The following is a 13,484-nucleotide window of genomic DNA, read 5'->3' as shown; positions in this document are numbered from 1 at the left end:
AGCAGAGGCCATGGAGCAAGACCAGCAGTGGTGTTCTCAGTCGTGCTGCAGCAAGTAACTTGTGACAAGGAAACAGTCCAGCCCATCTGCATTAAAAGCCTAAAAGGAAATTACTGTCCCAAACCTATGATGGAGACAGGAAGCCTAAAACACTGACTGAGAAGTCATCTGGTAACGAAGCACCTCCAAGAGAGCTTAACCAAAACCCAGATCAAGGGATACATAACTCTCAAGTTCAAAGGTGGAACCATCTCCTCGTTCCAGACACTTATGCCTCACATGTGTGGAAAATACAGGGGAAATTGCAGTTGGGAAAGGTGAGATAGCATTAACTGCATACTACAAAATTTACAGCTGCTGTACACCAAGCAACCTCCATCTGCAACTTGGAACTTCATGTTTGCATATTAGGAAACAAGACTGTTTTCCTGTTGGTTGTTCAGCTTTTATACTACCTATGTAGTATAAGATATCATACGATACATATCTTTATGGGGTTTATACTACCTATATAGTATAAGATATCATACAATACATATCTTTATGGGGTTTATACTACCTATATAGTATAAGATATCTTCTTCACTCTTCAATTTCTCTCCAAAACATTTCCCCTCCTAACCAATCTTATTTCCAGCTCTGGTTTCACACAGCCTGCAAGTCTCTACTTTTCCCTGACCCGCATATCGAGTCTCAGGACAGAGGAAGATACATCCTGCATTTACAGAAGAGCACAAAACCTTTCCCTAGAAAGAATGGGGAGAACCAGAGCATAACCCCCGAGCAGTAATGTCTCTCCAGGGCCACGAGACCCCCAGCTGGGCATCCATCTCGAGAAGGCAGAGGGGCCCTCGGGTGGAGGGTGAAAACACGCTGTGTAACCAGAGCTCTGCACTCAGCATTAAGTCATGCCCAGTTTTACACCCTGCCTGTAGCTTATGCACCTCAAATACAACCACGGGGGTTTTCTCCTAAGGACATTAAGTCTAAATCTAATATAAATAGCCAATGATGCTGCTGCAGCTTTATGTATTTATTGCAGTGAAGCAGAGAAGAAAATATCTCAAGGATTTAAGCAAACAATATGGTGACAGATGGCGTGGTGACAATCCAGGCTGGACTCCCTCAGTAAAATCCACACAACTTCATAGCTCCAGGGAAGAATGAAGGCAGAGGAGGAAGAGGGAGGAGGGAAGAGGGGAGGGAAAGAGTACATGCAAAGCAGATGACCACAGATTTGTAAAAAAATAAAACCAGCCACAGACTGCAAAGTTTCTGTTCATCTGTACAAAGCTCTTTGTACCAATGTAGGCAGATCTACCCCAGATTCTTCCAAGCAAGACCAAAAAAGTTAGAGAAATACTTTAAATTAAATTGTTAGTTCAAATAAGAGACAAATAAATCCCACTAATAAGCTGTCTAATCAAATAATCTAAGCATCCTCTCAAAAATAATTAATAGATGAAACATGAAATGTGTTTGACATTATATAAAGGCCCTTCTCTTCTGTTCACTGCATAATTTTTATGTTTCCAGGTAAATTCTCTGGATACATTCTGATTGCCAGAAATGTCCTATGTGTTTTGTAATAGTCTATAATTATTTTGTAGCTTAAAGGGAATAATTTTGAATTCCGTATTTGAGAATGTCCTTGGGAAAACAAATTCCAAAGATGCCGCCAGGAATATCTGCAAGCAGAAAATTATGCTGAAGGTCTGGTGTCCTACTTTCACAGCTCAGGAGTCTGCTGTGTTATAATTACCTATAGGCAGGCAATAGTTTGGAGAGACTGCATGGATGATCTACAGCAATGACTTGCTAGTAGTTTTAAAATGTTGTTGCTCAAAACAAAGACGCTTATGGAATTTTATTTTCAAGAACTGTAAGAACAGTTTGAAGAGAAAGAAAACAGTGCCTTTGAGATGAAAAAATATTGCTTACTGTAAAGAACTAAAATGCAAGTGAAGCCAAGCACTCCTCTCTCTTAAATAAGAGTGGTTTAGAGGAACTCACCCTGAGCTCAACTGAAACTGTCAACTCTAGCAAAAAATAGGAATTTGCCCACACCTAAACTACATGAAAAAAAATCAAGTAAACTCCAGAAGACTTCCATTTCTTATAATCTGCTTATTAGTTACAGAAATTCCTAATCTTTTCAAAACTACCTTCTACTTAGAAGAATTAAACTAAGTATCCCTCCCTCCAGCTCCATGAGAGTTCAAGTCTATTCTCCCAGTATTCCAGAAAGTCCTCCGTGCTCTCCTGTGCTAAATTAAGAGGGAAAAATTCGTGTGGATAAGAGAACAAGGAATAATATAATCGTCTCAGAAGTAGATAGGAAAATCCTTTAGGAAATAGAGTGGGAGAAAGAGCAGGAAAGCAAGGCTCACATCATTAATATAATGCTCCTCTGAGCTCCCAGACCCAACCAAAAGCAGCTAATGCAGCAGCTGCTGGAGCTTTACTTCCTCCTAGAGATGCCAGTTCAGGAAAAGCAATGGCTAATGAGCAGGCTCCATCCCAACACCTCACACAGCACTGCCTCTGATGAAAAAAACCCACAAGATATTACATCTACTCACTTCATTCACCTGGCAAGACAGATCTCAAGCAGACTTTTAACCAGTGGTTATTACGTGTGTGTGTAAAAGGTACAACTGCAGATTACATTCTAGTTCTAAAAATCTTTAAGGATATACAAGAATCTTCTTAAAAAGTACATATAGGTTGGCTTTAATGGATGTGGAAAAGTAAACACAGATTTACAGGGAGGTCAATGTTACATTTTTACTGCAGCTCAAAATAAAAATTAGAATATCTGAAAGTTATTCTTCCCATAGGGGCAATAGTACAGTTAGAGGGGAAGAAAAATCAAACTCAACTGCTTCTTTAAATGAGTCAGAATCTGGAAGTATTGTGTGCAACAGAATAGTGCAAGCTCCTATTTCTAGACCTGAAACACCACTTATATGAATACTGGTATTTTTGCACTAAAGTATTTCTCAACCTACAGTTTAATCTTCCAGCCTTTCGCAGTAACAAAGCCAAACTCAATATCATGCTCAGAAGTACAGTGCCATACACGTGCTAATATCAGTTATCAGAAAGGGCAGGAATGAGAAGTTATTATAGAAAACTGTAAATTTAAGACTTTCGATAAGAAAAAATACAGAACTGCTCTTACAAGCCAACTAAACGAGCTGGACAGAAATCTACACAACACATATGGAAGATGTGGGAATTGATGAGCACATTCCATGAAGTATGACCTCCAGAAAAGATTCTACAATGAAAAATAAATCCAACCCCCCCACGCACACACACACACACACACCCTGCCATTCATCACAACAATTTTGAAAGCATAAGAATTGAAGCACACCTATGCACAGTGCAATGTGAAGTGTGAGTTTTGAACCTATTTGGTTTTTTAGATGGTCACTGTGCTATTGGCAAAGAAGGTGTAAGATGTGTGGAGGAACTTTAGGAGCAGCGAACAAAGTCACACAGGGATAAGGGAGCATAAATGCTCAGTACCAGAGCCAGGAGTCAGGGTGGACTCTGATCACGGTTACAAGGCTGGGCTCAGAGCTCTGCTTTGCACAAGTGCAGCACAGTTTCTGCATCTCAGGAATGAGGAAAAACAGAGCAATCCCAAGCCATACCTACAATGAGCTGAAAAAAAATCACGTAATGCAAACATCTGCAAGTATTTCAGTAAAATAGCTGAAAAATATCCATCAAAAGAACAAACGAGATTTAAAAGTGCAGTTTCCCCCACTGCTTATTCACAGTTAGATGCCTCTTTTATTAAATATAATAGGACATGGGGGGCCCAACACAGGCTGAACATGAGTCAGCAGTGCACCCTTCCGGCAGCAGAGCCTAACCAGGCTGCGTTAGCAGGAGCACAGCTGCTCCAGGGGAGGGACTACTCCCCTCTCCCGTACTCCTGAGGCCACATCTGCAGTCCTTTGTCCCGTCTTGGTCCCCCCATACAAGACATCAATAAATCCAAGTGAGTCCAGAGGTCTAGAGGTGCAAGAAAGGGCCAAGGGATCTCTTTTCCCCCAGGAAAGCGACAGGTAAGGAGCGGTGTAATTGCAGGCTACAACTACACTGAGAGAGCTGGACTCAGATTCACAGCAAAAGAATAGGAGCTTGTGGTATCAAGGGAAATTCTAATGAGATAAAATGAAAATATTTGCATGGTGAGAAAGGTTAAGTACTGAAACAGATTGCCCAGAGAGGCTGTGGTGTATATACATCCATGGAGATATTCAAAACTTGAGTAGATCTGAATTCCATGTCAGCTCATCACTGAGCCAGGGCTGGGTTAGAAAACCTACAGCAATCCCTTCTAACCTCCATTGCTCTTATATTATTATAATATAATAATATATAGCACTTATCTTTTCAAAAAGCAATTATTTAGTTTGCATAACACTTCCAGAGCCGTTTCAGAAAGTATTACTTTGTAATAGCCCTTCCAGAAAATTACCCTCACCTTTAATGCCTTTTGACTAGCACTGTAACTGTGTTTCCACAACAATAAAATGCTTCAAGCTACATCTTTCAGAAAGACTTCTAATGAGAAGTTAGAAAGATTTAATTCTCCAATAGGCAAAAGCAGAGTGGTTCAAGGACACCAAGTATTCCTGGATACTGGATATTTAAAATATGTAAGGGCTTTTTTTCCCCCTCTTGACACAGAACTAACCACGATGTCCTGTTTTTAAAAAGTATCACAAATGCTATCATTATAATTATAGTGTGTGGTGCAACAGAGGTAACTATGTTTGAAACCAAACACTCAAGTCAGAAAAGAGTTCCTAAGTAGTGTTTGTGTTGAGATCTCTCAAATGTCAAGAGATACAAGATGAATAAACAGCCAGCCTGTTTTCAGCATCCTCCAAGGGATGCTGATGCACAGCAGGTTGGCACAGATGCCCCATACAATTCCCATCTTGTTTCAGTAGACTATCCCACATCTGAATATGTTTGACGTCTGTGGCAGAACTGGGGACCAAAGCCAAGGAGCAGTTCATTGGCAGAAGAGTTCCTGCCAACAGCAGGTGATAAAGTCAGCTGGAGGCAGAGCACATGGCACTGTCCAAAGGGTATCTCTACAGCACAGTTGGGATCAGGTAGGTGCTGTACACCCTCGAGTGTCACATTGGTTTGTTGGTAGGGCTTTGACAACTGACGTCAGATGACAACAGATCAGCTAGGTTCAGAAAACATTCTGGTTTTGTTGGCTTCACATGCCTATTTTCATTGTCTGAATCATGCAATGTCTCTCCTCAGATGGTGCAGGCAAACTCTGAGCAAACTGAAGCAGAGAGGAGCCAGCTGGGCCAGCCAAGGAGGCAGTCTAGACTAGACAGCACTCGCTGCAGGTGTTCGCCCAGGGACTCGGCGCTTCAAGAGCTGCATGTCCTGCATTAATCACTGCAAACTCCACATGTGGGGATCTCTCATCCTTAGAAACCCAGAACAACTTCTGATTTTTGAAGGCATGGCTCACCATGCCAGATTCACATTGACATAGTATTTATTAGCCATAGAGAATATGGCAAGCTTATCTCCTCTGAGTCATGCAGTAAAGTCTTCAGCAGGACAGAGCATTAGAGATGAGTTCTCATATCTGTGCCTTTAGTTTAGTTCAGCTTAGGACAGTTAAGCATCATATAACAGCCACCTGGCACAGAATACATATGATAAGGATAGAAATGAAATGGCCTTAGTAAAGTGTCAGAGAACCACATTCACAGGCAGGAGTGGGACCACCTTTTTTTGCACATCCCAATGCATGAGGCAAAACAGAACACTTTAAACACTAATAACCTTCACAATTCAGCCAACATCAATCTTTTTCTGCTGAAATCCTGACATTGACTTGAAAGACTTCGCATTTGCAGTCCCTTTCCCTCAGACTTCATCTCCCCTTCCTTTATGACAGCATGGAGAATTTCACCTTCATCTCCCAGAAATTCATTCCTAAATGAATGGTTAATTGAGTGACACATGCAAGTCTCATTACTGTGATGTTCCAAACCCAGTTGCAAGACATTGCACATTGTACAGGCTAAGTTCAAAATCAAGGCATTTCCAGTTACACGAACAAACAATTCCTTCAGCTAATTCAAGTTACTGGACACAGCTCTGTTAGATTGTTTTAACAAACAAAAGACAATTTTGACTTCCCAAGTGGAAATCTTAAAAGCCAAATTTCACCTCATAAGTTTTATCAGCAAACTGTGATAATCCCCAAAAATCAAAGACAGCAATATACTAATGACAATATTAGCCTACAATGAATACAGTAGTAACCCACTCAGACAAGAAAGATAGTCTATTCATTTTTTATATAAAAGTAAAAAATAGATCTGTATCAGTAACATCCTGCATCTGCTACTGAGTGGGGAAGTTGATTCAGCACTGGCTGAGACCTTCAAGTGTTCTTACACTGGCAGAGACAGGTGAGTGAAATACGTATCAGTAGAAGTCCAAAATACATATAAACCCAGCTTTATGAAGACAAGTAAATCTCTACAGTAATTTAAAAGCACATGAAATAATTGCCTATGTAACTTGGTCACTGCAATTGTATCTAAGACAGTAGCATTGACTGTAATGATCTTTCTATATAAATCAAGATGTCAAAGCCGTTGTTACAGAATCTCTGCCATAATTCAGCACTTACTGTCCTCTCCTTGTATGACATACATTTTAAAAGTAAGACCATTCAAAACACCAAGAGAAACAGATCTCTTATCCCCGTGGAAAAAGTCTTTTCCAGAGGTAAAGAGTTTCCAAAGTTCAAAGCTGATTCCTCAATCATAACTAATCATTGTCACTTTCCTGCTTCTTTTTCTCCCTCAAGTTACAAAATAATATGTCTGGTCCACTTCCTTTTCAGATGTATTCAGAGAGCTCTTTACTATTCAAAAGTCATTCATGAGAAGCAATAATATTCCATTAATAAGAAACCGTAAAGGATGGAAATAACAGGAAATAAATTGCAATTAACATTGAAAAGCCTCATGTACTGGAAAACCAGTGACTTCCCACACCTGAACTCTCTCTTTTACACCACAGTGGGAGCTCCTCTGACTTTCAGCAATCCACACCAGAGAGCTCAGCCCTGCCTGGTGCTAAGCACCTGCTCCAGGAGCAGCTGTGATCACCGCACAACATCAGTGCTGCAGTGCCAGCAAGAATTTCCACAAAATTGTTACAGCGTTAAAGAACTTGAGACATGAGTCACTTCTGTCGTTCCAGTCTCACAAGAGATTACATAAAGAGATGTTTTCCAACAAAACAATGTCATTACCTCCAGATTTCAGGCAACCCCTTTATGGGTTTGCATGGACTATAGTAGGAAAGTAGAAGTACCCAATGAAAAAAAAAAAAACTAATTTAATAAATGTACGCATTACAAGAGCTGGTTCAAGTGTGCAAGACTACTTAATTTATAGACTGTAGTGGATCACTAAAGTCTGGCTTAATATTATTATCCTGTTACTACTGTTGTCCTCATACACATTCAGGTCTATCGCTGTAGTAAGCACCACAGAACATCTGTTTATGATTTTGGGGATAAGATGTAAAATTATTTCATGAACCTACTATTTTGAGGTTGTTTTTACATCCATGTGCCATATTTGCTCTTAAAATTTCTAGGCTGACCATCATTCAATGTGCTGGAGACTAAAATTTCATTAGGGCTGCTTTTATAGTGTCAAAAAGCTGAGTTTCAAGCACGAACCCCAAAGTATTTCCAAGTATTTGATGAGCAATCAACAGGGACACTGCTATGAATATTTTTTTCTTTTTTTAAAGTACAGAGAGACAATTAGAAGCATCTTTTTTGAACTGCTTTTACTGACTACTCATGATAGAGACCAACACAATGAAGTATATTAGACTAATAAAAGCTTGTAATAACTTTTCCTACCTTATCTGCCATTATCATGGAGGCCCCGCCATGAATCCCAAGAATTGGAATAGAAGTCTGAGATGAAATAAAATCCAAAATCTGAGCTACTGCCTCCTGATCGGTGTCATCTCCAAAAACCACTCCATGGATCTTGGTGCCTGACATCAAGTCGCAAACATGTGTTATGATGCTCTTAGGGTCAGTCTGGTTCACGAGAAGGGTCACTACATTGACATCAACAGTCAGGTCTGCTGACATTTCCCTGGTCCAGAGAGCTCTGATATCTCTCTCTGTTATGTACTTGGTCCTTCCCAGAATCACTGCAATGTTCAGGATGGGATAATTTTTCTCTGCTCCACGAACAAGATCCAAAGGCGCCAGAAGAGCTTGGAGTACCAGGAGAGCACAGCCAATTTTCCTCATCTTTGCCAGCTTTGTCCCCTGTAAAAGCGATCACATTGTGTAAGAAAAACACAGAGGAAAGAAATATATACTGTAGAGCTCCAATGAAGGTTTTAAATAGAAAGCATCTGGGCACAATGCAAACTTTAGCAGCTTTTTATAATGCATTCTTCACCTTAGTTCCATTTTAAGCCTCTTGTATCCCCTCAGAAACTTGGCTTGATAACAACAGTATTACAGCTGGTCTCCCACAAGCAAAGCAAAAAATGTAGCACAAGTTCAGGGAAAAGACCCATTAACATTCTTCCTGGATAGCCAATAAAACATAAAATTACTGACATAATTTAAAAAAAAAAAAAGACATTATCATCCTTCTCTTTAACCTTGCTGCGCTAAAACAGGTAAAACAGAAATCTATTTTTCTTCATCCTGAACATCTATTTAAAATTTAGTCACGGTCTAACAGGTCTAGCTCAAAATGAGACAAGTGAGCCAGAGGTCTGCTGGAAACCCCACTCCACATATTCCATACATCTCACAGCATCCCAAAATCATGCTGGTTTATTTTTGAAGATCTCTCCTAGGCAGCTGCTGCTCAAGGAAGCCTACACTGCATTTCTGGAACGGATTCAGAAGCACAATATTCCATCTTAATTCTTCTCCCTCCTTTTATGCAGCATTGACTTGAGCATCTCAGAACTGCTGATCTTGGACACAAAGTTGTCCCTGGTGTTGAAGGGGAGGGTGTTCCATAAATGAGCATCACTGCACTGGTTACCTCATGTCTTCACTGAATCTCTGTAGAGAGCTGAATATAGACAGAGTAGGATGGGGAGAGAGATGAGGCACAGAAGTGATCTGAACTATCTGAAGGAGGGAGAAGAGGGAGAGCAGGTCTGACTCTGCAAGATCTCCCTCCGTTTCTGTGCCCCGAGGGATTTCCACCCCCATAACTGGCTCTCTGCAAGCTGCAAGAAGGGAGTCCCTGTGCCACATAAAGCCAAGCTTGTTGCGAAGCGTCACGCAGAGCACACTGGCGGGGTTGTCCAATCAGTGGTGGCACTTCTCACATCTCCCCTCTCATCCTGCCAGCCCCATCTCCATCATCAGTCAGAGCCGTCTGCTGCTCGAAACGCGCACCGAGACAAGGGCTGGCAGCACCATCACCTCCTCTCGGGGCAGACGAGGGGACGAGCGCTCCACAGACCGTTTTAACCGCGCACATCAGCGCCCCTGCTGCGCTGTTGCACTGCGGGCCGGGCTCCCACCCACCGCCGCAGCGCCAGCGCGGAACGCGGCAGCAAACCCAACCCGAGCGCCTCGCGTCCCTCTCGACAGTCCCGGGGGAGCCGCGACTATCGCGACAGGACCCCCCCCGCTCCCGCAGCTCCCCGCGCCGCGGCGCTCGGGCGCCCCCCGGCGGGCGCGGCCGCACGTACCGAGCGCCTCAGGAGACGGAGCGGCGGGAGGAGCCGGAGGGGCCGCAGGTGTCGCTGCCGGTGCTGCTGTCGGTGCAGGGCATGTCGCGACCGCGGGCATGTCGCGCCCCTCGCTGCCCGGGCTCAGGGGCGGCCTCCGCGCCGCCGGCCGCACGCGTGATCCCCGCCGCAGCCTGCGGGCGACATCGCATCCCGGGAGGGCAGCTACGCGCACAGGGAGACAGGCGAGGGGGGGCTGGACACGGGGAACGGGACAGAGACGGGGAGAAGGCGTTAGTCGGGTTGCGGGGTTGACGGGGGGGAAGAAACGTGTACTTCAACCTCATGTGAACAGAAATAAAGTGACTGCGCTCAAAAGTTCCCCCCCCCTCCCCGCCTTCGCTTAGAAATACATTTCAGCGCTTTGCTAAGAGCCCGCAGCCGTCCGGGAAACGTTCCTCATCCCTATCCAGGTCAGGAAAATCCTAGGCTCCCAACTGCCCGTCTGCTTCCAAGTGAAATAGATGGGTTTGAGCTCTAAGGGAAGAGACGTCCGACCTGGAAAGGGCAGCTAGAAGCAAACTAATTCACATGATCAAGGGCAGGAGTTTTCTTGTCATGTTCGAAACGAGCATAACCTGGAACACAGCTAAAGCCGTGCGGGATAAAGCTCTTTTCGCTCTTGAAACGGAACAGCTTCATTCCCAATTTATCATAAACAAACCCAGGGAGACACTCTAGCTGAACCCGCCACGGGAAGCCCAATTGCTTTGATTTCCATTCATTAGCCCCGGCTAAATGTAGGACGCTGGCGCGCCAGGCAAAGGCAGCCGGCATTCCCTAACTGGTCCTCGGTGCCGGCTGGGAACTAAGAGCCAAGCCCGGATCGGCGGGATCCGGCACCGCCGACATCCCTGCGCGCCTCCCGGAGCCTCCGCGCCCCTGCCCAACTCCTCGGCTCGTACCGGTGCTCCCCAGAAAGGCAATACTTACTGCATTCTCCCTCCACATAGTTCCAGTTTAAAGATCCTCAAAGTCATTTCAGTAGATTCCTTCGCAAACAATGAAGTGGAAAATAGGTCCCTCAGCGCCTGGATTTCATCCTGCAACTTGTTCCCGCCGCAGTAAATAGCAGCCCGGCAGCCCTTTTTTATCGCTTGAAATCCTGCATGATCAAGTTTTAGCAGAGCCATCGCAACTGAGATTCGCTCTTTACTTTTGGCAGGAGGCATTTAAGCGTCTTCATCTTTTTTTTTTTTCCTCTTTTTTTCTCTTTTCTCTCTTCCCCCCCCCTTTTTTTTTTTACTCGCTGTTCAAAGGGGCAATCGCAATGCTGCCGCAGCAGTTCCCCAGGACGGCAGGCACGGAGCCCCCCGCGCTGCTCTGAGCTCCTCGGAACTGGCAGCGGCGGTTCCTGGAGGAGCGGCGGGATCCGCCCGGGGCCGCGGGCGCGGCGCTGCGGGTGCGCGCCGGGGCCGCTCCGCTCCGCCGCCCCCGGCACCGCCGCCCTGCGCTGGCAGGGGCACAGCTCACACGGCCGCCTTGTCAAACCCAGACCAGCCGCGGCTACTTTGAAGGCTCTTCCCCCCCGCTTCTCCCGCCCCGCTCTGCTCTCGCACAGGCACCAGCGAATGAGTCAGACGCAGGCAATCGGGGGAGGGGGTGTCGGATCTGGGGGAGCGGCGAGAACACCTGGCTTGGGGCTCAGGAGTGGCAAACTCGAGCGCTCTGCCCGCATTAGAATCCCCCAGCGAAAGGCTGGTAGCCCGGGAAACCCCAGAGCGTTGTCCTTTCCCTTGATGCAGGCGCTGTCAACCAGAAATCCCTGCCGTGGGGCTCAGGGGAATGAATGTGGAGCAGCAGCTCACACACTAAAAGCAGCCCTAAAAGCTCCAGACCGCAGCCAGATATACAAAAAAAGCTCTGTAGAAGTTGGCTCCATCTGGGCATCCCTGCTGTTCCATCACCCCTTCGGCTTCACCCATTCCAAAGCCTTGTGCCTGTTTCTCCATCTCCCACTCACTCAGCACAGTCGTGGTGCCAGACCCACCTGGCCTTTGAGCAGTTCTTGCCTCCCAGCCCACGCCACACCCCACCAATACTTTGCTCCACCACCCTACTGCACCTCCTCCCTCACTCCATTGCTCTCCTGCTTTTTTTCCCCCTCCTTTCCACCATCCTGCTCCAGCTGCCACAACTTATTTGGTTTAGCGCAAATGAATGTACCAGCTAAGTACCACACAGGGGATGGCCTCCTCCTGCTCTATCCTTTACAGCCATATGCACTTCTACACTGAACACTTCAGAGCAGGGCAAAAATCACACATTTTGACAGACCCACTCCTATGCCAGAGGAAACCTTTGGGTTCAAATAGGATAAATGCCAAGCGTCCAATCACTGAAGTTTGCTTTTCACCTCATTAAGACACTCAACACCAAGAAATCTCTCCCACAGACATCTAACAACCATCAGCTTTACTGCTCTTGACAGTCTCTTCATAGAATTCCCCAATAGGTCTATGCCTGGGTTTTTCTCCTCCTTTGAAAGATCTCACCTCCTAACTTATTTAGGGATTACTTCCTCAGACATTGCATTAGCCTTTCTAAGGAAAGCAATTAAGCAGCTACAACTGCCCCTTTTTTTTTTAATGTTTGATGTTTTAATGCATCTCTGCATTTCACCCTTGATGCACACTTTTCCCCTGTAAATATTACAGCCACGTTTATCACGGTTACTGGAGATGAGGTTGCAGCTCCATCCTTGTGTAAGGGTTATGTCAGTGTTATCATTCAGCAGATTTGTTGGAACAGCAGCAAAAACAGAGATTCAAGATCCTCAAACGCAAGTGAAATTCACAATGGTGAAAAAAGTGTGACTCAAACATTAGCATATGTTTAAAATATTAAAAGTGACATGGTGTCTTTAGAAAATACTTATTATACAATGTATGTGTACAATACATTGACTGAATCTAATTATGTGAGACCAACATAAGAAATACCCAGATTTTCTAATGTCAGAGCTATATGATTTTCATTGATCTAAGTTTAGAAATAGTTTAGCATTATTTCAAGTATTTTTACTCAATTACCCTTGTAAAAAGTTGTGAAATATCACAATAAACCAGTACAAATTTAAAAAAATTAGAATTAAAATAAAACATTAAAAGTTTGCACCAACACAGTGGGACTAATCTTGGCAGTACTATGCAGTCCTCCCAAAAGCCTCACTGTATTCAAGCAGATTACTGCCTACAGAATTGAGTAGATGCTGCAGAATTAGACTGCTGCTTTAACAGACATTCACAGTCCATTTCTAGGTATATTTGCACAGTTTAATTTGAAGTTAAGGAGCTGCAAATACGCTAAGAAGTCAACTTCACTCAGCAGAAACAAGAAAACAAAACCTGCATTTAAGTGTCTAACCCTTGCAATTTGTGTGTAAGAAGGGAACACTTCAAAAGCAGTGTAACAAGTACTACATCCCTGCACTTGTGAGATCAAGTGTTTTCATGGAGAACATTTATTATGAAAGGCAGATGGATTGATCCCTAAGTGACTGCCTTCTCCATATGGGCAGCTCTGCACTTATCTAAAAGCAGCTACAACACAAGTTCAAGAAGTTTTGGAATCCTTCACTTTTGAGGATATTTTCCAGCTGGGGTTTCCCTACCAGTCCCACCTGCTACATAAAACATGCATTTAAAGGTCAGGAACTTTCT

At 44.2% G+C, this 13,484-nt stretch overlaps 1 protein-coding gene across 1 annotated transcript; it reads right to left on the bottom strand.

Annotated features, from left to right (window-relative positions):
* Window positions 1-7,456: 7,456 nt before the first annotated feature.
* LOC113968062 (nascent polypeptide-associated complex subunit alpha, muscle-specific form-like) lies at window positions 7,457-11,202 on the bottom strand. Its single transcript, XM_027684283.1, has 3 exons — window positions 10,756-11,202; window positions 9,784-10,018; window positions 7,457-8,383 (listed from the first exon to the last, which is right to left on the bottom strand). Exons 1-3 carry the CDS (start codon window positions 10,771-10,773, stop codon window positions 8,178-8,180), a joined length of 459 nt encoding a protein of 152 aa, XP_027540084.1. The 5' UTR covers window positions 10,774-11,202; the 3' UTR covers window positions 7,457-8,177.
* Between the last annotated feature and the right edge of the window lie 2,282 nt (window positions 11,203-13,484).

The sequence above is a fragment of the Neopelma chrysocephalum genome, unplaced genomic scaffold (assembly GCF_003984885.1).
Source record: "Neopelma chrysocephalum unplaced genomic scaffold, ASM398488v2 Primary Assembly neopelma1_65c, whole genome shotgun sequence".
Lineage (NCBI taxonomy): Eukaryota > Metazoa > Chordata > Aves > Passeriformes > Pipridae > Neopelma > Neopelma chrysocephalum.
Note: the sequence above shows the minus strand (reverse complement) of the source record. Positions and strands in the feature narration are given on the sequence as shown.

Bases quoted from the DNA above. Each gene is read 5' to 3' on its own strand.
- LOC113968062 (XM_027684283.1), bottom strand. The intron at 8,384-9,783 runs GTACGTGCGGCC...TCGCTTTTACAG, and splicing joins TCCGTCTCCTGAGGCGCTCG to GGGACAAAGCTGGCAAAGAT.